The 23,281-nt window shown below is 43.3% G+C and overlaps 1 protein-coding gene across 1 annotated transcript in view; it reads right to left on the reverse strand.

The window, feature by feature from the left end:
• Positions 1–23,281, reverse strand: part of EGLN3 (egl-9 family hypoxia inducible factor 3) — a 30,176-nt gene that overhangs the window by 3,948 nt on the left and 2,947 nt on the right. Inside the window, exons 2-3 of the mRNA XM_047864187.1 lie at positions 3,498–3,617; positions 1,533–1,669 (exon numbers count right to left, since the gene is read on the reverse strand). Coding sequence (XP_047720143.1) covers positions 1,533–1,669; positions 3,498–3,617 — 257 coding nt within the window. The remainder of the gene's footprint in view (positions 1–1,532; positions 1,670–3,497; positions 3,618–23,281) is intronic.

The following is a 23,281-nucleotide window of genomic DNA, read 5'->3' on the forward strand; positions in this document are numbered from 1 at the left end:
GCAATTTATTTAAATGACAGAACACTTAAAGCTCTTGGCTGGCTTTCTCTAGTTTTGGATACTAAGGCAAAGATACAAGGGAATAATGATGCCCTCAAGCTTTCTACTGTGTTCCCATTAATTTGCTTTATCCCATCTATGGGTTAGACTGTAACAGGAGTCATTTCATTCACGAGTTTTCAAAAAGTTTCACTTTATAATTACTATTAGCTACTGGAATTTCTAGAATAGCATTCGAAATTTTTTCAGGTGCTTCCCATCAACGTCTAATGTTTCTCCTGTGACTTTGGTCATCTAGGGATTGGGGAATGACGAGGGAATTCTGGCAGAAATGACAGGGTCCAATTATCATACCCCATTAAACAAGCCACAAGCAGGCTCTGGTGGTAGAATTAGTTACCTGCTCACCTAGGGCACATTCCAATTTGACATTTAATATGCAACTCTGTGTGAGGCTCAGATCGGTGATTTCTGGAGGGGCACAGCTATAAATCTTAAATACTTTACACATGTGATTCTAATTTAATTAGGCTTGTTAGGGTTCAGTCATTACCCTACCCAAGTTCTCTCCCCCTGCCCCCAACTGCGACTCCCCGTGCAAACTGCACCCCCACAGCACTCCAGCTGCACCTGGTTAACAGCTCTGGCCACGAGACAAAGGTAATAAGAGGCAGAATCCGAAGTTAGGATTATGTCAAGAGTTTCTAGATTAATACTAAACAATACAAGTTTATTTACTTATTTATTTATTTTTGAATTTTTTTTTCCACGTTTGTTTTGAAAGAGAAAAGAGAGCACAAGCCAGGGAGGGGCAGAGACAGAGGAGAACAGAGGATCTGAAGCAGGCTCTGTGCTGACAGCAGAGAGCCCAAGGTGGGGTGCGAACCTGCAAACCGTGAGACCTGAGCCTAAGTCAGCCGCTTAACCGACTGAGCCACCCAGGCGCCCCCTAAATGATACAAGTTCAGTTATTCAGTTACTCTGAAAATCTCAATGCTTGATCTAAAGATGGGGCTTTTAAAAATCCAATTATTGGGACAGGATGGGTATAGTGGGCCCACACCAATTTTCAGCAAAGGAAAGGGTAAAAAGGAAAAGAAGTAGGAACAAATTCCTCTTTCTTCTTCAAGGTTCCTTCTCTGTTTGCGATTGGCAACGTGTAAATTCACCCCGAGTTAACCATGAGAATTTCTGATATGAGATAGCCAGCATTCTCCAGGGACAGTTCAATGTTAAATTTGTTTAAGGTAGAAGTGGCAAAGAAAGAAGAGAAAAGCACTGTGGGAAATCTGGAATCCACAACGCTCACCTAATGGAAAACAATTTGTTAACAGTTCAAATTGGCATTAGGTTTTGTAAAGAACCTAAGGAATCTAGTTTCCCCTTTAACTGTTATTGCCTCCAAAGAGGTATGCTGTCAGCTTTGGGGTGTGCTTGGTCCCTCAAATGCACAGGACACAAGTTTAGGGAATTCTGTGGGAACCGAGTTGTACAAAAAGCTTCTAAGGAGGAATCATGGCCTTGGCTGTTACCTGGTCGCATAGGAAGGCTGGACTTCATGTGGGTTCCTGCGGTCTGACCAGAAGAACAAGAGTCTGTCAAAAATGGGCTCCACATCCGCTATGAATGATTTCCCTTCTGGAAATATCCGCAGGACCCCACCGTGTAGCTGAAGGCCACAAAGGAGATGGATTATTTCCTAGCCTCACACATAATTAACTAACAATGGTATTTCAGCCGCATCTAGAAACAATGCCATCTTCCAACCTCCACTCCCGGTGTATATTACTCCCCAGATTCTCTTCAACCTTACATCATGTACTAAATTTTACTTCAGACTTATCTGGTCATACCTCTTGCACCACCTCATACCAAATGAAGCCTTCCTACCCCCATCACAAAATCCACGGATACAAAGTGGGGGTGTGGTTAGGTCCAATCACACAAAATTGCCAACATTTGACAGGTTTTGACCTACAAAAACCCACCAGCAATTTCATACGGTTCAACTTAATATTACGAACTTCCTAGGAGAGTCATCACACAGAACATCTCATTCAGTTAGAATTTATAGTTTTCGGGGCGCCTGGGTGGCTCAGTCGGTTGAGGTCCGACTTCGGCTCAGGTCATGATCTCACGGTCTGTGAGTTCGAGCCCCGCGTCGGGCTCTGTGCTGACAGCTCGGAGCCTGGAGCCTGCTTCGGATTCTGTGTCTCCCTCTCTCTCTGCCCCTCCCCCACTCACGCTCTGTCTCTCTCTGTCAAAAATAAATAAACATTAAAAAAATTAAAAAAAAAAGAATTTATAGTTTTCTTTTGAAATCCTCCAACTCCTAGGTGATCTCATCAGTTGGAACTTCCATGCTCTTTTTTCTGAACGCAGACCGCCTCATCTGCACCTTGTATTAAATGTATCGCTCTCTTCCTCGGACTACTTTTTAAAAATACATACACCCAAATCTCCTGTTAGGATAACCATATCAAAGTAGAATTCAGGTCTCACACATCAATGTCTCCGCACAGCACAATGCCTGGCATTAACAGGCACTCAAATATTTGTTGAATGATTTCATACTCTGTGATTTATTATCACTGACGTGATCACTCCCTTGCCTGTAACACTACCTTTCACGATTTTAAAAGACAACTAAGGGACATATTCCAGTCATGTTACCAAATAGGGAGAAGAGATGAGCCTTGTCTCTTCTGATTCACTGGTTTCCCAAGTTTTGTTTTCCTGAAGCCAGATAAAATATCTTTGCTTTAGGACAACCAATATCTGCCCTAATGAACAGGAAACGGAGATGCAGAAGGTTCAAAAGCCAAATGAGCTTGAAAAGTTCTCTGACTTCTCAGACTCCTAAATCATCCTTAGCTTTCAGAAAGCATACAAATTCCAGACAAATGTTTGTAAGCGTGGAACCAGCTTTCATATCTCTATCTATCTATATGTTCAAAAAAAAAAAAAAAAAAAAAGCCAGAAAGCCTTTGGCATTCACAAACCAAGGACAGCCATGGCAAGTGGCCACCAATGAAACATATCACCCCAAGAGGACTGTGTGGGAAACCTCGCTTGGGGCTGGTTTTATATCCTACAGTTAGTTCTATTTTTGTGGAATTCTCTCAATGTTGCTGCTGGAAGGGAAAAGTATATATCTTACTGTGTGCACTGAAAATCCTATCAGCTCTGGAGTAGACGAAAAAAAAGAACTGATCCCCATTCTTAAAATACTAAATTACCTTCTCTTTATCAACCACCCTTCCCATAACCTAGTAATGACCCTCCCCTACGCCCTTTCCCATCAAATTAATTTGATATCTGTTATTTTCATCTCGTCAACTTAAGTACGAATACCACAGTAGGAGAAAAAAGGGAAATGGTGATGTAGAAAAGATTCATTCATGGGAATTATGAATTCCAAACCCTTCTCTAAGTCATCTGAATTAGCTTCCTATAGTTTCTAACCCCACACTCTACTCCCTTTAGTTCAAAAGTACCTTGGCGTCCCAATTCTTGTTCAGATAGTAGATACAGGTGATGCAGCGACCGTCACCGTTGGGGTTGTCTACGTGTCGAACATAACCCGTTCCATTTCCTGGGTAGCAAGCCACCATTGCCTATGGAGAAATCCCAAGAAAGCTGGTTAACAAAGCTGAGACAATCCACTCCTATTGGGGAACAGCTGAGTAACAGAAGTCTCCTTGGGTGCTATGTGACATTTACAGGCGGCTGCTGGCTCCTTAACTGCATGCACAGTACGTACATTTAGATTCTTCATCATATAAGATTAACAGCCAAGTCATACCTTAGGCTCAGCCCAAGTGGAAAGTGGTTCAGCCATATTCCCACAGTTCTAGAACGTTTCAGACCGTAATCCAGCTACATCATCAGGATGCCCTGCTTTTCTCCAATCTTTCTTTTGGCAAAAGCAGGTTCTGGGCTCCCACCCTAGACCCACAAAATCAGAATCGCTAGGTAATGGAGTTTAGGGATTATGCCTGGTGTAATAAGTGCTCCTGAATCACCAAATCACCCGCTGTCTTAGAACAATGGTGATGGTTGCATTGACAAAGAGACAGGAACCAACCACAAAGGGTGAAAAGATCAGGCTTGCTCAATAAAATGCTTAGGACAGAAAGAACAGGAAAGGAAGGGTCAATCAGAAGGAAGCTATGCCCCAATTTGTTAGGACAGGCAGTGTGATCAGGTGCAATTCACAAAAAAGCCACAGACACGTCTTAGTGTGTTTCTCAATACTCTCCTACTGTCTTCTCGCCTACTGATAATTATCACATCAGATGACATCCTGAAGTTTTCTTCCTTTGTCCAAGCACTACCTGTATCAGCCAGGTGGAGGGATAAAGTAGAAAGCCATACAGACAAATCCTACTGAAAATTACTATTAAAGAATTACTATTACTAGGGTACCAACCCTCTAATTGTCCCATGGGAAAATTATAGCAAGGAGTAGAAAAAAATGGGCAAAGTGCAAAAGCTAGTTCTTTCCACAGGACACTGCCTTATTTCTAAAATACTTTCATAGGGATGGAAACAGATAAATAAGTAAAACATTTTCATAGGGATGAGATATATGCAGGGAAGATATGGGAACTGACAACATAAAATGAAGAAAGGGATATTTTTCCTGTTTTGTTGGCCAATGCATCTTAGTGCCCAGAACAGTACGTGACACATGGAAGGTGTCTGTTTAAAATTTGATAAGGGGTGTGTGTGTGTGTGTGTGTGTGTGTGTGCGCACAGTGCATGGGCGGCTCAGTCAGTTAAGCATCCTACTTCAGTTCAGGTCATGATCTCACAGTTTGTGGGTTCGAGCCCTACATCAGGCTCTGTGCTCAGAGTTCAGAGCCTGGAGCCTGCTTCAGATTCTGTGTCTCCCTCTCTTTCTCTGCCCCTCCCCCACTCGTTCTCTCTCTCTCTCTCCCTCTCTCTCTCTCTCTCTCTCTCAAAAGTGAATATTTTAAAAATTTAAAAATTAAAGGGGTGCCTGGGTGGCTCAGTCGGTTAAGCGTCCGACTTCAGCTCAGGTCACGATCTCGCGGTCCGTGAGTTCGAGCCCCGCATCGGGCTCTGGGCTGATGGCTCAGAGCCTGGAGCCTGTTTCTGATTCTGTGTCTCCCTCTCTCTCTCTGCCCCTCCTCCGTTCATGCTCTGTCTCTCTCTGTCTCAAAAATAAATTAAAAAAAAAAGTTAAAAAAAATTTAAAAAAAAATTTAAAAATTAAAAAATAATAAAATTTGATAAGTGAATTAGCAAGTGGCTCTCTCCTCTGAAGAGTAAGTTTACATTCTACCTAGATCAATAGAGATTTCTGTCATTTTTTTTTAAGTTTATTTATTTTCAGAGAGAGAGAGAGAGAGAGAGAGAGAGAGAGAGAATCTAAGCAGGCTCCATGCTCACAGCACAGAGCCTGATGTAGGACTCGGTACCACGAACCGTGAAATCATGACCTGAGCCTAAATCAAGAGTTGGATGCTTAACTGACAGCCACCCAGGCGTCCTGAGATTTTTGTCATTTTAAAAACCTATCTCCAAACATACATGTAGTGATCCAGTTGGTATTTTTCCTCATCAAGGGCAGGGTTGTTTCACTGGTAAAATGATCAGTCACGTAGAGAGGCCCAAACTAATGCACTAGTGGCTCGAAGGATCAGCTTCAGTGCTGTGGGGCCAAGTCACTCCCAGCTGTAGCACGAAAACATGAACGAAGCGTGTAGCTTCAAAGGCTTCACGCACACTACATACTAGAACAACGATAAGGCTGAAGAGTAACTCGGCTTTACAATGATCTTAACGCTTAAATCACCGTCCCCCGCGTGCAGCTATCAATCCCCATATCCTGCCTCTGAACATCTAAAATGTCAATGCAATGTCATCTTGGAGCTGAAGTTAGGCTGTTAGCCCTAACCTCGTTCAGAAAGTGGAATTCTGAGGCTCCTGCAATCAAGATTTAACAAATGTGGTACCATCAGGCAAAGGATGGCTTGGAGAAAGCTAACTGGCAGCAGGCAGAAATGATGGGCCTGGCTGGGAAGAAGAGATAAATGAAGTCCCCTATAATGACTAGGGAATTACTCATCCCTGGAAGCAGCTATTAGGATTATAAGAGCCACCACTGAGCCAATAATGAAAGTCACTTAAGCCACAAACAATTATAGGCTAGATTCCCCACCATCTCAGCCTCTCCCCACTGTGAAGTCTTGAAAGGAAGAAGCGCTCCATCAATGCTATATAATCTTATATTCTTAAACAGCTCTACTCTAAGGAAAAGGTCAGTGGTCTGGATGCCTGCCATCTGGTTCACTCAGCAACTAATTGTGTGATCCCAGGCTCAGTGTCTTTTCTATAAAGAGGGGCTTGGGTTGGAGGGCCTCTGAAGGTCTAAGACTCTATCTAAGCAGCAACCCCAGAAGGAGCCACAGGGTTCTTCAGGGCATCATGAAGCACTCATCTGCCTCAGAATTCAGTTTGTATTAAATACTGGAAAAAAAATAGACACAAACGCACAGAAGTACATCCTTTACGAATTGCTGCATCTATAAAACATATACACTGAAAAAGAGCTAGCACATCCCAGGGACTTGGGACACCAGGCATAATCCCTAAACTCCATTAGGCACAAAACCCCTAAGTGCCAGAAAAGTATCTGATTGCTTAAGGAAGGGGAATGGAGGACATTTTTCTGGCCAGGGTGAATCTTCACCCTCTCTCCTGGTTTCTGAAGCCACAGCATCAAGTTTGAAACAATGGAAGGAAATTATTGTGGGCCTCAGTGGGCCTGTCGAAACTACATAGGCCAATTTTATCAGTGTTTTCTGGACAAGAGCCATTGGAGATAGGTCTTGGCTTGGGCACACTCCCAACTATTTGCTGGTCTCTGATACAGTCTAGAACCAGGAGGCTAAGGATATGCTGAGAAGCAAGGCTCACTTCAACAACTAGTCGTGCATTTCTGTGCCAATTTGTGCACGGGGCAGAAACAAACCCCGGAAACTGACCGGTTCAACTGCATTGCTATCTAAACCTCATCAAGCCTGGGAAGGGATTTATAATGTATAAAGGAGGAGAATGCTTCCGAACAGTGAAGAACAGGGCCAGAGTACTTGAATTATTGTGTGACCAACATGCCAAGCAGTAACACGGACACTGATCAGGAGGATGACTCATTTATTGTGGACCTTTTATTTGCCAACACTTCCTGAACGGATTAATATTTGAAATTTATAGAAGTATAATAACATATTAGTGTGGTCCACAATAGCATGTACAATATAGCCCTAGAGTTGTATTCTTGGATGTGTAAATAAACCCACATGTCCCCTTATGCACTTACCATTCCTTCTTCTGACCCCACTGTGCCCCCCCCCAGCCCCCAACCACTCCAGGAGGCCTTTCCAGAGCTCTGTAGCAAAAGGAAATGAGCAGAGGGGTGAACCCCACCCAAGCTGGCTCTAGACCAGAGATAAGTGCTCTAGGCCATCTAGGCGGCCATGTTCAGGCAGGAACTGTGTATGCATTCTTTGAAGATGCACACAGATACACAGAACTTTAATAGCCAAATCCAACTAACAAAATCTGTTCCCCGAATGCCACGGGCAGAAAAGAGAACAGTGGTTCTCTTGGGAGTTATCATTGAGCTGGCTTCATAAAAAGCCATATCTCATCAATCCAAAAGGCAAGGTTGAAAACTGAAAGTCAAAGATTTCCATTCTGATGCCTACACAGAACACTCTTGACTGAAATCAGCCACAGCTTGATTGTACGTATAAACCATTTTCAAAAAGTGCCATCATCAACACCCACTGTCCATTCAGCAATGATGATCATTTTAGACCCACAGGTGGGAAGGGGGTGCGTCTGCCCCATCTAGCCTCCAGTAAGACTCATCACTTTTCTAATAACAACCAACGGCCTAGATTTTCATGGAAACATATTTCACATTGCTCATGACTTTGAAGTCCGATTCGCCAGTCTGACTTGATCTTAAGTAATAAAGGGGCCTTTTATGTAATTTTAACTTCACAAATTAAAATATTAATCAGCTCATTTTATTTATAAAATTTGCAATAGGGGCGCCTGGGTGGCGCAGTCGGTTAAGCGTCCGACTTCGGCCGGGTCACGATCTCGTGGTCCGGGAGTTCGAGCCCCGCGTCAGGCTCTGGGCTGATGGCTCGGAGCCTGGAGCCAGTTTCCGATTCTGTGTCTCCCTCTCTCTCTGCCCCTCGCCCGTTCATGCTCTGTCTCTCTCTGTCCCAAAAATAAATAAACGTTGAAAAAAAAAATTAAAAAAAAAAATTTTCAATGGATGTGAATCCGTTTTTTAAAAAAATTGGCAAGAATAGCATAAATTCGAAGCTACCTGGCTGAGTGACCTTTATATTGGTATTTTGGTCCACTGCTAGACCCCCCCTAACTAGCAGGCAGAAATACCAGTCAGTCTTTGTAAGGATTTGTTTTGAATTATGAATGGTCTTAAGCACAGCATACTTTGAATAAAATGCCACCTAAGTACAGGATAACCTGTGCTTAACCTCTTCATGCCTCAGTTTTCTCATCTGTCAAATTGGCTTATGAGGATTAAAGGAGTTAATCCATGTAAAATGCTAGCACAAGGCCTGGCATACACTAAACACTGCTTCTTTAGCTATTTTTAATTCTTTTAATGTTTATTTATTTTTGAGAGAGAGAGAGAGAGAGAGAGAGCATGAGCAGGAGAGGGGCAGAGAGAGGCGGAGACACAGAATCTGAAGCAGGTTCCAGGCTCTGAGCTGTCAGCACAGAGCCTGATGCAGGGCTCGAATCCACGAACCATGAGATCATGACCCGAGCAGAAGTCAGATGCTTAAACGACTGAGTCACCCAGGGTCCCCTTTAGCTATTTTTAAAGTTGATGGCGTGCACAGTTGTCTTCCCCTCAACTGGGGCTTCTGAGTATCTACCTCTTCTTCAGGGATCCAATTCTACTTAAGCGTTTTGTAGCTTCAAATCCAGGACTGGCTAACTCAAATAGCTTCTGGCGCTTCCAAGTAACATAAATGATTGAAGCCAATCAGGCATATATGTGTCAGAACTCCGGAGCGTGTGCTATGCTGCCTACAGCCAGGGAATCTGCTGTCCTTTGCAATGAAGGCTCCCTCTTCCAAATCTTCAGATTTTCAGAGGGATGCAAGCAACTGAACCAGATTTGCGCATAAACTCTCCTGAATAGCTTTTATCCCAATTGTAAAATCGGGGCCACAAAAAACTACATCAGGCTGTACTATGAGGTCACTGTCTGCGGTCTCCTAAGAGGTCAAGCTGCTCGGGGCACCTGGGTGGCTCAGCTGGTTGAGCATCCAACTTTTGACCTTGGCTCAGGTTATGATCTCACGGTACAACATGGAGAACTCAATGTGTAAAGACTTGAGAAGAAATACACGAGACCATGCACCTTCTTCAGCTTGGAAAAACAGCCAAGCAGCTCACCACAGTAGAGAACACAATAGCTCAAACCTTCTGGCTAGAAATGGGCCCAGTTTATAGTTGGGTGACAACAACCGAGGCAATAAACTTGCCCATTTTTCTAGTCAGCTATGGGTAGAGGAGTTGAAGGCTATACCTACTCCCAGGGTTATTTTTCTGGGTGGTTTGTGGTCAGCACATATTTTAACATACACATGTGATGAGGACACAGAGCAGAGGAGCCCCGTGTCTGTACATTTTATGTCCTGTATTGACTAACACATCCTCTGAGAAAGGGGACCCATCTGGTAATTTGGGGGGTGGTGAGGGGATTGTTAACCACTGCAACAAAGGCACTAGCCCTAAAACTGGACTCCTATTTAAACTGAACTCCTCCCTTAAAGCAAGGCCACCTGGGTGGCTCCGTGGGTTAAGCGTCTGACTCTTGATTTCAGTTCAGGTCATGATCTCATGGTCCTGAGACTGAGTCCGGCATCAGGTTCTGCGCTGACAGTGTGGAGCCTGCTTGGGATTCTCTCTCCTTCTCTCTCTGCCTGTCCCCCAGCTCAAGCAGACTCATGTACCCCCCCTCTCTCTCAGAAATAAACTTTAAAAAGAAAAGCAAAAATTTTTTAAAGAAGTCTTCAAACTGCTCTAGGTATACCATAAGGAAGGCTAGAGAGAAAAACTGGAAGAGGCATGATCTTTGCAAGTTTTGTTCCAAAAGAAAGAAAGAAAGAAAGAAGGAAATAAAGAAAAACTAAGGATAAATTAAGCCAAAATGTCATTTTCCATTTGGCTCTGACAAGGACTAGAGGAGAGAACCACAAAAATCCTTTTCAAGGGCAAGTCACTTAAATCCGGAGGAAGAAAGCAAACTGGGATTATTGCTTTAGACTTTCTCAGTCTTCCTGGTTCCGGGCTAAGTAATCTTTAAGGGTACCTTGTAGGACCCACTCTTGTCACTTAATTTCCCACTGTGCACTATTCATAAAACATCTTGACAAGATAAAGGCAACCGTGCAAAGCTTTCTCCAAGAGTTTCCAACAAATGACACTCTGCAAAGTTCACACTATTGGCCAGTCCCATCCTGTATCTGAAACTGAACAAAAGCTCTCCAGGTGATGATGAGTAGCTCATAAACATAAAAAGTGCTTTAGAATCTTTATACATTCATTCCAACTTCATCCAGATTGACCTAAAGAAATTAGTTGTAGATAATGGAGATACTTTAGAGAAAAAAGTAGGAAACTCTATGCAAACTGTCACTAGTTATCTCGGTATCTTGCCTGTTATCTATCTCATTGGTTAAGAGCAAACCTAGCTACCTCCTTCCTCCTAGTGCCTCTAGTTAAAGAGCGATGTAACAAAACGAGGGGAAAATAGGAAATATGTTTTTGGTGGGCAATAACGTGAGCTGTGGCCAAGCTACCATGTTCCCCTTCCCAAAGTTGTCCGAGCAGACAAATCAGAAGAAGCAAAACACCAGACAGTCCAGACAAATACATCTGTAAGGCAAGTAAACCTTTCAACAAACTTCAAGTTATTCATTAAAATGTTTTCCGTTATTCGACTTGTACACGGAGAACCACTTCTGCCTTCCTCATTTGTTCTAAACCCACACTAAAAATGCCTCTACCTGAACCTATGTACCCAGAACACTGCTACACAAAACCCCCCCTTCAGTTTAGAGCAATAATCATCACACCCCTCGTGCATTAATTTTTTTGGAATGTGACAGCTTCAGTAATTCTGAAAATGAAAAGTAAGAAGGTATAGCCAACTCTTGGTTGCTCTGGTGATGTGGATCTACCCAGCCCTTCAGGTCAGGTGAGAGCATCATGCCTGTAAAGGCTGAAATTTACCATCTTCACTTGAAAACCCAGGCAGACCTTTCCATCAGTGTCCTTGTTCTGCTCTACGAGGAATTCGGTTCTAGTGTGGGGATCATTCAAACCATCAACAACTACCCAGACTTTAGAACCTTCGATTTAGTTCTCCTGGCTCAGCGATGACAGTTTTACCGGATGGCAAAACCCCTTGAGATTCTTACATTAAAGAGTTAGGCTCCCACCCCGACCCCAGAAATATGCACACGTATACACACACACAAGTCTATATAAAATCACAGGGGATTCACAGCCTTGTAAAGTCTAACTGCACTAGATCAAGATTCTATTACAGGGAATCCTGCACTTCGTGCATGAACTTGAGTGAATCATCTTCCCCAGAGAAGCTATTGAAACTCTGCAAGGCCAAGAATTTAAGAAACTATTGTCATTCCTTTCTGAATTGTGGTTAATTCCTCTCCTTGGAGAGGATTCAGCCAGAGCTCTGCAATTAAGCACAGTAAACAGGCCGGGGAACATCGACATATCAATACAGGCTGTTTGGGTTTGGAAAGGCGGCCCTTCCCCCCCCCCCCCCCCCCCCCGGAGGCCTGGCTCTGGGCCAGCAGGGTGACGGCTGAGTGACAGGGCTACGTGCGCTGCGTGAGGGTGGCAGCCAGCCCACACCCGAGCACACCGCAGGGCAGACTGCGGAGGGAACCGGCACAGGACAGCCCTCCCCCAGCACTACTCCAGTCACCAGAGAAATGTTTTGAATAAGGGCTTCCTTGCACTTATGAAATTGGCAAAAGTCAGCCAGACTCAGGGTGAAGGACATTAAGACGGGCGTTTAACCATATCCTTTCCTATACCTTTCCCCATATTGTAACAGCTGCCATTTCCCCGAGGACCTATGTAGCCAGGTGGCACTTTGGGGTGGTGCTTTACACATACCATCCCATTTAGTTTCCTGATTACGGGGAAGGTAAGCAGCAGCTGTCTGTCCTGAGTCACGCTGCTCACAAGTTCTCAGTAGAAGTCATTAACCCTGAAAGTTATCAGGTGAACCTACAAGTTATCTTTGTTGTCTAGAAAAACAAATTCATGCGTGATCCCTGAGGCGATCTGGGGGTAGGGACTCACAATATTTAACTTCTTTTGATGTGAGAAATAGCCTTATCAGAAAAACAAAACTTTACCTGCAGCTCTCTAAAGTCTCTGAAAACATCTGTGGTTGCAGGATTGTCAGAAAATTAAATGCGGCTGTCCTTAAAGTCTTATCTGTAATGAATCCTAACATATTTCAGGGAATCTATGATAACTCAAATGTAACTGGTAAGACAAGATTTTATAAATGGGTAATATACAAAAAAAAAAAGTTACCAGTCAAAACACATCATGAAAAATGCCTTGGAACAATATTGTTAAGCCAAGAAAAACCGGGAAAACACTTCACCTGCAATTCCCACTGGATTTTCAGAGTATTGACTAGGAACACTGCAAATATGCTGGAAAAAATAAAGTCAAAGAACTTTCTAGGAAACCAGATCTTATATTTGTGTGTGCATTTCAGCACCTAGGAAGATATATCTGCTCAATGAAAGAAATGACACATGGCAAATCAGTTAGAATTAGAACGCACGAAATTCAGTAGACACATCTGTTTACCGAACAAACATTTGTATAGTGCTTACAACGTGCCTGGCACTGTTGTATGAGCTCCACGAATAATCTCTCGTTCAATATTCATAATAACCCATAAGGCAGGAACCATCATTATCTCCGTTTTACAGATGAGGAAACTGAGGCACGAGGAGGTTAGGTAACTTTCCTTTTTGAACCCAGTTAGTCTGGCCGCAGAGCATGAGGCCATCATCACCAAGTCATGCTGTATCTGCACAGCTTACTTAATGTCCAACATTAACCAGTTCATCCATTTTTGAGGGAACAGAGATCTTCAGTTCTACCTGAGGCATTTGAAGGCCTTCTCACCCCTGCCTATAACTCTTTCCACAATCATAGAAAATTGTAAAATGCAAAAAAAGAAGAAAATCACCAACTATGAAAAAGCAGCATGCTTGGCACGGAGTCTGGGAACCAAGGCTCCAAGGTGGTGGAGGGTAGGCAGCGGTTAACAAAAAGCACAGAGCCGAGGAAACTGACTCTGTATCTTGCCTCAAAGTACCAGCGGTCCACATGGTCTCTGCTTCAGTTACTCCCACTGGAGGACAAATTCACTCCCATTCTAAACACTTAGCAGCCCTGGCAGGGCCCACATCTACTTAGGATGCAACTGCTCAACAACTAGCCCAAGTCATCCCAGGCTGCTCTTTCCAGGCCCAGGTTCTACGGGAGGAAATGAGCCTCTCAGGACCTTTCCTTGTTAGCTCAGGTCAGCACCAGTCAAGGTTTTCAGACTTGTTCCAAAGTCAGAAGATAAATGACCAATTAAGCAAAAATTTTAGGGGGAGCCTGGGTGGCTCAGTCAGTTAAATGTCCAACCTGGGCTCAAGTCATGATCTCATGGTTCGTGAGTTCAAGCCCCGTCTCGGGCTCTGTGCTGACAGCTCGGACCCCGGAGCCTGCTTCAGATTCTGTGTCTCCCTCTCACTCTGTGCCGCCTTCCCCCGCGCTCACGCTCTCTCTCTCTCTCAAAAATAAGTAAAGATTAAAAAAAAATTTTTTTTAAGAAAAAATGTTAGGGGTTCCTGGGTGGCTCAGTTGGTTGAACATCAACTCGATTTTAGCTCAGGTCATGATCCCAGGGCCGTGACAGACAGGCTCTGTGCTGAGCCCCACATCAGGCTCTGTGCTAAGCATGGAGCCTACTTAAGAGACTCTCTCTCTCTCTCTCTCTCTCTCTCTCTCTCTCTCTCTCTCTCTCTCTCGCCACCCTCACTTGCATGAGCTCTCTTTCTCAAAAATGCAAATAAACAAATTAAAAATATCTTTATAAAAATTTTAACGTAAATATAAAAATGAATTTGTAAAAGGAGCAGCACCTGGTAAACTCAGAGGAATCCCAGGGATGAGATGAATTTTCCTTCCTCATGGCCAAAGCCTGTTTAGGAGACAAACCCACTGCTTCCATGTGAACTGGAACTCACTGAATACAGAACTTCTTAAAATCATGTTAATTAGAATACACTGGACACAGACCTGAGACTTAGAGGGGGGATAAGATCTAGAAGGAGGAACTTAGAGGAGTAGAAAGTAAAAGGCTCCTCTGAGAATAAAGTATAAACCATTTTAGGAGCGGCAAGGGGACTAGAAATAAAGGAGTGCCTGGCTCTGAATTCGGGGGACAGGGGTCATTAATTTAATTCTCCCCATGTTCTCCTGATATATATACAAGCCCCATTTTACAAACATAGAAACCGAATCAGAAACCAAAAGTAACTCATGGAACGTTATAGAACTAAGCGTGACCTTTCCACCACTAAACACTGCTTCTAAAATATCAGGAAACATTTGTTAACTGAAAACAGGTGCTCTTATTTCCAGAGCGCCTGCTTCCACTCCACGATAAAGCAGCAAGGGTGAGCCTCGGATGACTCCCGTGACTTACCAAACGCAGGCTCGAACTTTGAACGGGGAAATTGAAGGCCTCCAAGGCAAGCAATCAGAAGAGGCAAAGAGCTGCTAGTCCCCAACCTCCTCCCGGTGGCACCTTTGATTCCCATCAAGCTGGATTCAGTTGTCCATGTTCCCCTCCCCCACCCCCTTCCCCACCCCCAAAGGGCTCCTCACCGCAGCCTTCCCAGGTCTCCCACGGGACAAGGGCCAGGGACCACCTCAGACTTCTGTGTGGTGTCCACGGGGAGCACAGAAGAGTGAGCACGAAATCAAGGCAGTCTGTGCTTCCAGTCTGTGCTCATCCCAGATCACTAGTATTCTTCCCCCTTCCTCCTGGTGCCTTCAGCTCCCACTTCTCGCAAGACTGTTGGACACAGGAGGGAAAGCAACACCCTGCAGTTCATTCCCAAAGACTCTTCCTTCCGCCTCCGTTCACCGTGAACAGGCGGGAATCGGTTCCCAATTTCGCTCCAATTCTGGCTCTAGAAAATTTAAGGTAACTGATACAAATAATACAAAAACAATGTGTGAACATGTTAATAACATGTGGTGGCTTTTTCTCAAAAATTTCCCGAATAAACTATACATGCTTGTATGTTTTAGTTCTAGCAATGAATTAGCTCACATCTGATCAAATGACTGAACTTTGATTTTCTTACTAAGAAAGTATAAGAAGATATAGCACCACCCCTATTTGGCCTCCTCTTATTTTCTCAGTGCTTCTCCAACTTTAGCACGTGTGAGAAGCACCTGGAAGACTCGTGAGTTTCTGACTCACTAGGTTCGGGGGGAAGGCCCCAAAACTCATATTTATGTAGCAGATTTCCAGGTAATCCTGATGCGGCCGGTCCAACAAGCACACTTCGAGAACCATGGCTGTTCTGTGGCAAAACCAAGAGATTTTGTGCAACACCTCGCCCCGGATGATAAAAGGTAAAGCGTAAGGAGGCGACTGTCACTAGTGAATCTGGGGAGGGTGGTCGTTGGTGGAAGGGGCGGTGCATAGAGCAGGAAGTGAGAGAATTCCTCAGGCAGTTTCTGGCACAGGCTTTGCAGTGTGATTCCTAAAGCTGGCAGGAAACATTCCAATTGTAACTCTGTAGCATTGTTGAGGATTACTGTCATGTCAGCGCTGGAGTGTGACTGCTGGTAGGAGTCTCTTTGGGAATCAAATAAGAGGCACTGAGAGCACCTATTTGCCCTCTCAGATGGAAATTTAGTCTCAATTTTCATTTAACTCCCTATCATCTTGGAGGTAGTTAAATATTGTATCCATGTTCTAGAGGAGGAAAGTAAGGTTCGGAAAACTGATTGGCCCAAGATCACAAAACCAGCCAAGGTTTTCAGACTTGTTTCAAAGTCAGAAGATAAATGACCAATTAAGAAAAAAAATTAGGGGCGCCTGGGTGGCTCAGGCAGTTGAGCGTCTGACTCTTGATTTCGGCTGAGGTCACTGAAATAAAATGTAAAGTACCCATCCTAGGGTCTAGTGGTAGCTCCCAATTAAATTAAATTAAAATATAAAAATAAAAAATCCATCTCGTTCATGAAGAAGTGGAAACTGAGGTCCCGAGACACCACTTGCCAGAGCCAGGATCAGAAGCCAGGGCTCAAACATCACGGTCCTGGGTATTCTTGCTTCTCTGAGCCAGACCCATACGGTATGAGCTGCCAGCATCTGGGTATGACCTGGAGACCTTACCCCCTGGGGCCAAGAAAAAAATTTCAGAACTGAGAAAAAAAAAAAAAAAAAAAAAAAAAAAAAAAAAAAAAAAAAAACCTTATAAAGCCAAAGTCCTTTCTTTGAGATGCTCCTTTGCAGCACATTAACGTAATAAAATATTTAAACACTTTGACATGAAATTAGGGGCCACACTGCAAAATCTTTTTTTTCACCTAACAAAATATTCATAGCTTTTTTGACACCCTGACAGCCTTTGAAATCAAAGTTCCTTTTGAAGATGAAATTAAGTCAAACACTGATGAACTGTAAGAGACTATATATATATATATATATATATATATATATATATATATATATATCAAGTTTACCAGTGTCTGCCGTTGAGGAATTTATAAGTAAATGGACGGCAGGGTAAGCAAGTAAGTAGGTAAATAAATACATTCATGTATGCGTCATGTAGTGGGGAAGCTTGACCTGAGCTACCCACAGAGTTCTAGGCTGCAGAAGGGAAGACTTCATGGAAAAGGCACCTAAGATGCATTCTGAAGAGCACAAGACAATAGGGAGGCTCAGTGGGCCTGGCAAATCAGCTTCTAGTATTTCAGGGACTGGGACTGAAGGTAGTGGGTCAGCAGGAGATTAAGCAGATGGGGTCAGATGGGGTCACATGGAGGGCCTTAAATGACAGGGTAAGAAGTTCACAGCACATACAGTGGACAATGGGGTGAGAGCATGGTTGTTGTTTTTTTTTAATGCATGGAGACTACATGATTAATGTTGAGTTTTACACTACTTACATTCTGGCAAAATCACATTAAAATGGATCACAGGGAGAATGAGAAACAAAGGCAGGTGATCTATGGTTAAAATAAGTCTCTTGAAAATAATTCCCTCCTCAGGGATTTCTACTATGAAAGCAAAAAAAATTTTGTTAAGAGAAAAAAAAAAGACAAACCTTGAGGTTCCACAGCGAACCTAAAACAAAACAAAGACAAAAAGCCAAAACAGTACAAAATAGGCCAAATTTTGACCAATAATACTTACTGCATGTTCCTGCCTGTGTTGAATATTTTGTTTTAAATTTTAAAAAAAATTTTTTTAATGTTTATTTATTTTTAAGACACACACACACACACACACACACACACACACACACACGTGTGAGCAGGGGCAGGGGAGGGGCAGAGAGAGAGGGAGACACAGAATCCGAAGCAGGCTCCAGGCTCTGAGCTGTCAGCACAGAGCCCGATGCGGGGCTCGAACTCACGGACCGTGAGATCATGACCTGAGCCGAAGTCGGATGCTTAACCGACTGCGCCACAGAGGCAGCATCGCCAATATTTTGTGTTTTAAAAAGATTCTATTTAGGGGTGCCTGGCTGGCTGGCTCTGTCCACAGAGCATGTGACTCTTGGTCTCGGGGTTGAGTGTGAGCCCCCAAAATAGGTGTAAAGATGTAAAAACAAAATCTTAGAAAAAAATAAAATAAATAAAATGTTTTGTTTATCCACTCCCATCATTCAAATTAACCTGCAAAACAGTATGAGGCGGAACGAAGCCATCCCAAACACACAGACACACAAAAGACTCACTGTCAATTCTGTGTGGGGCATGAAACTCTGAGTAATAGTCCCTCAGGTTTAACTAGAACGATGAGGTAGAAATAGGAGGGAACGTCGAGGGAGGGGCCCAGGCAGAATCTATGTTCGATGTGTTGCATCCCGAGAACACAGAGCACGCTCCAAGAGATGCTCAGTCTGTTTCAAACAGCCGTGTCCTTACTACTCCCAAACAATGCTCAGAAGAGTAGTACCCTGAATACTTCAAAACAACTTCACGTCCCCCCTCGTAGAACCAAAAAGAGATGTCACTGACAGCTGGAATTGAGTTTTTCATTTTGTTTTCTTCCCAGTGAAGAACTAATCGGGACGACTATCCTATTCTTGGAGTCTTTGTATCTTGGAACTGTTTTTACATGGGAATAGTATTTTGGCCCCATTTTGGAAGGAAAAATAATATCTACTAGGAAACAGGCACTTTTATTCCAGAACTTGAGAAACAGTGATCACTATTATCTCCCCTACAGAATAAAAAGCTGGCTTGGCCTAATAAGGAGGTATATATAATCACATGACACTGATCATGAGGGACGCTCAGTAAGTAGGTACCGAATGAGGGAATCCAGTACAAGATCTGAAAGCCTGCATTATACGACTATAAACCCACATGTCTGGAAGGCTGGGATTGAGTTGGGGAGGGAGTGAAAAATATAACCCTCAATCACTACCAGCACACCAAACCCAAGAATAGGAATGTAACCCACAAATCATTATCAAAAGAAGACACAAAATTAAGGCAAGTCCCATGTTGGTTTAAGATTGAAATAATCGCTGGAAACGGGGTATAAATTGTATGTATAATGAACCAAGCTAACTAATCTTGCTTGGTAAACAGACACATGGCTCTGAATCAGAGCCAAATCAACGGCTCCTGGCAATCTGCCAAAACCGAATTCCTTAGTCTGGCAACATAAAATGATCTGTCTGTCGCATTTACAATTCCAGTGCCTCTGGATTCCACTACCCGCTGGGCACCCCTGGCAGTTGCCCAGCAGAAGACATCTGAGCTATCATTACAGTCAGAACGGCAGCATTTGACAAACACTAGAGAAAAATGACACCCATTTCTTAGAGCAATATTAGTTAACAACTACAAAGTGATACTACAAAGGAATTAGCAAATCTGTTGCTGTAATAATTAACAAAGAATTAATAACCTCCTCTATAGTGCTAACCTGTAAGCTGCTCCTTGGTGCTCAGTAGACTTGGGTCAATATGTCACTTACTGTACCCAAGACCACAAAGGTGATTCAGAAGCAGAGGTCTTGCCAAACTGAGCAAACGTGGCCCACAGGCAAGGTCCTCCAAGTTTTATCCTGGAGTGCATGATGCTGGAAGTGCCTGGAGATGCTTCTCAGATGTGCTCTGCTCATTATGGGTTAACTCCACCCCACTTTGAAGCTTCAGCGGAGAAATCTTCCATACATGGTGTGTTTTCAGAATGCAGTTGTAATATGCAAGACTGCGTGCTATTTACAAATTTGAAATGTTTCTAGCCAGAGTCAGGATACAGGGAGGAATTTACAAATTTGGCTTGAGCTGAGCAAGGTCAGAAAGGGAAATCATTCATGACACCCAAAAGTCAAATGCACATAATTCCACCTAAGGGTGGATGCACATAATTCCACTTAAGGATGTTTATTAACTTAAAGTCGTAATTATATTTAAAATCCCCAAATCATGTGCTGGTGCAGGTGAATTAACCTAACGACCCTGTCTCTTGGTCTACCTGACTCATGGAGCAAGCCTAACCAGGAGAGCCCCTCTCTAAGGCACCTTTGCTCAGGCCCAAGACACGCCCCAATCCCTCCTTCCAGGGCTTGTATAAGGCTTCATCTTTCCAAATATAAAAACACCTTACCTGTGGAACGACTGACAGACCGCACAGGTGTGATTTCTCATACCTCGTTAGCTCAAAAACCTGTATTATTAAAGTTCTGTGTATTTGGGGCCACTTACTTTAAGTGTATTTTGGTCACTTCTCATTTTAGGTAAATAGAGAAGTTGCTGAAAGCCCAAAGAAGAGAAACAAAAATGACAAATCACTGGATGAGTGGACTACTTAACCAGAAAAAGAGAAAGCAAAGTTAGTGACAACTATCTCGCCCCACTCTCGGGGCACCTGGGTGGCTCAGTCGGTTGAGCATCTGGCTTCGGCTCAGGTCATGATCTCATGGTTTGTGGGTTCGAGCCCCACGTCGGGCTCTGTGCTGACAGCTCAGAGCCTGGAGCCTGCTTCGGATTCTGTGTCTCCTTCTCTCTCTGCCCCTCCCCAACTAGCGCTCTGTCTCTGTCCCTCAAAAAATAAAAACATTAAAAAAAACCCACAAAACTATCTCACCTCACTTTCTATTTTCAGCATACTTCTTCAGGTAGTTCTGTAATCACTTTCTACCTCCCTGTGTCAATCCATGCACAGGTCTACCTCAGCACAAGGCATTTAATGATTTGTGAATAAATAAACTCATACCCGCTGATTTGCCACTTCACCGCAAAGCAGGTAAGGTTGTGGTGGAGGAGCCAGTGGCCCAAAATTGAGCAAAAGAAATTATAAGGTAAACGCACACACATGCGCCCCTATTGTCTTTTCTTTGCTCCTAAGTGTCATTCAACAAAATGGACCAGGAACATGATAAAAATTCACCCAATGGGGAAACCTGCTTCACTGTCAACTGAGGCTGTATTTTATAAATTATTTCCTTGAATTAATACCCTGCCTCCAGGAGCTAAGCTATTTTTAAATACAAAACCTTTTATAGAAATTCCTCACATCCTTACAAGAAGATATTCCAGTGCTTCAAACTCCATGCCTCCTCCCCGCTAAAGTACCTTATTCACAGGCAGACTTTTAAGATCTTACTTACAGAGACACCACGCATCGTGTCTCGTCCTCAAACACCATATTCTGAGAACGGGACCTTTCATGGGCCCTGATAACCACTGTCTCACATGATTCTACATGCCCCACTACCACCCTCAAGCCAGGCTGTTAGGTCCCCAGGGCCAAGGTGAAACCATCAAACTTTACTCCAGAGAATGAAAACAGGGATTCCAGAATGTTAGTCAAGCCTCTGTTGATCTCAGACTGAGGCTGAGGTGGCCTCCAAGATGGCTGTGGGGCCGCCATCTTGAGCCATATGCATGGAGAAGCAGCCAAAGCGAGATGGTAAGTAGATTGGGGAAGAAATCCAGAGCGGAGCAAAGACAAAGGCCATAAAGCTCCAGAGAAAAAAACTAATACACCAGCTGGCCTTAGGACTTTCTGGTTCCAAGTTCGTGATTCTGGTCTTCTGTGAACCCTGATGGTGTTTCCTACGCTAGGGTCCTGAGACATATCCTGATTTGTGAAGTATTTTATCCCCTTTTTATTTAAAGCAGCTTTCAACCATGATAATAAGCCCCCTTGAGGAAAAGACATTCCTGATATCACGAGAAGGGTGGGCCACAACTGCTACTGCTCAGCAGCAGACGAACAAACCCACCACCTTGCAACATGTTTTCTTTTATTCGTAACTTATTGCTGAATTACCATTTGTCTGGACCGGCTCGGGACTGATCTATCTGTTCACGGTACAACTTCCTCCCATGACCCCATCCTCCAGAACTACTCCAGTCAGGGATCCTAACAACCAACCTTGTTAACAAATACATGAGCACAGGACTCCATGCTTTCTTCTTCAGTCTTTGGGTTTTGTCTTTTTGCTGTTTTCAGCTTGCAAATTAATCAGGTGTGAACTAGGGAATCCTACCATTCACAAGCCCATGGGCATAGAAGCTCCATGAGGCAGTGTCTATGCCTGTTTACCTCTGTATCCCCACCCCCTGCGGGTCAGATAAATGAAAGGACAAAAAGCAGAAGCATTATAGTCAAGAACACAAACTCTGGAAGATCCAGGTAAGAATTCTCAATCTTAAAAAAAAAAAGAAAAAGAAAGAAAGAAAAGGAAAGAATTCTATCTAAATCTTCCGGTTACAGCTTCGTAACATTTATGGGGGCATGGAATTCTAAGAATTTTATGTACATTATCTTGTTTAATGCTCCTTCCCCCCGAAAAGCTTTAAGGTATTATTATCCCCCATTTCACAGTTGGCGAAAACTAAGCAACTTACCTAAGGCCACAAAGTTACTGAGCTCAAGCCTAAACCCCTAACACCTATAATAAATGGTTTCTTCTGGCTCCCTTTGCGACCTTGGGGAAATGATTTAATCACTCAGTGTGCTGAAGATTGTGGTTCCGAAGACTAAGTCAGATACACAGTGTTTATAAAGTGCTGAGCACAGTGCCAGACAGGGCAAACTGCTCAATAAAAAGTAGTTCTTATTCTTAAAGTTACTAACTAGTGAGTCTGCAGTGAGATGCTTCAAGCAGGAGAACATTTGGTTCCATAAATTACACGTTCTCTGGAAAACAGCCATTTTCAAGATCTAGGCAGCCAAAGCAAAAGGAGCAAATTATGACCAATATTTATCTTGGATATGGTCTAAATTCTCCAAAAGGGAGTAATAGATAAGAAATCTCGATAGCCTGAAAGCAATGACCATGCTTGAAGTTAGGGGGCGCCATGCTGCTGCACATTTTAGGAAACCCGCTTCCCCAGAGGGTCTCCAGCACCCTTGGATTTTTCTCCAACAAACTGGAGGGAGATAAACTCTGACTGGTGACAACTTTTTTGGCAGGGAGGGGGAACCTTTTAGTATTTCTTTCCATACTCTTCCACAATTCCAATTTTAGGTCCAATATATATACCTCTATTTTACTCCCAATGCCTTTGCTTTTGCTTCATTGAGATAAAGGGCACTCTTGCATTATTCAATGACCTTTAAAAGTCCAGGGGAAAAAAAGTATTTAATTAGGATGAATGGGTTAACAGACGAGCCCCAAGAAATATCTAAAAGAAATTGGTGTAAAATAAATGTATAAATTGGCAATTGTTGAAAATGGGTCCTAGGAGCATAATTCATTATACTAACCTCTCCACATTATATACATGTTTGAAATTTTCCTTAATAAAAAGTTGCAAATAAATGTTGAAAATAACTGTATAAACTGTGCCTTTTAAAAATTTAGTTTCTACTGAAAACCTGCTTGGAGGATGCAGCAGGAAACTGGGTC

The sequence above is a fragment of the Prionailurus viverrinus genome, chromosome B3 (genome assembly GCF_022837055.1).
Source record: "Prionailurus viverrinus isolate Anna chromosome B3, UM_Priviv_1.0, whole genome shotgun sequence".
Lineage (NCBI taxonomy): Eukaryota > Metazoa > Chordata > Mammalia > Carnivora > Felidae > Prionailurus > Prionailurus viverrinus.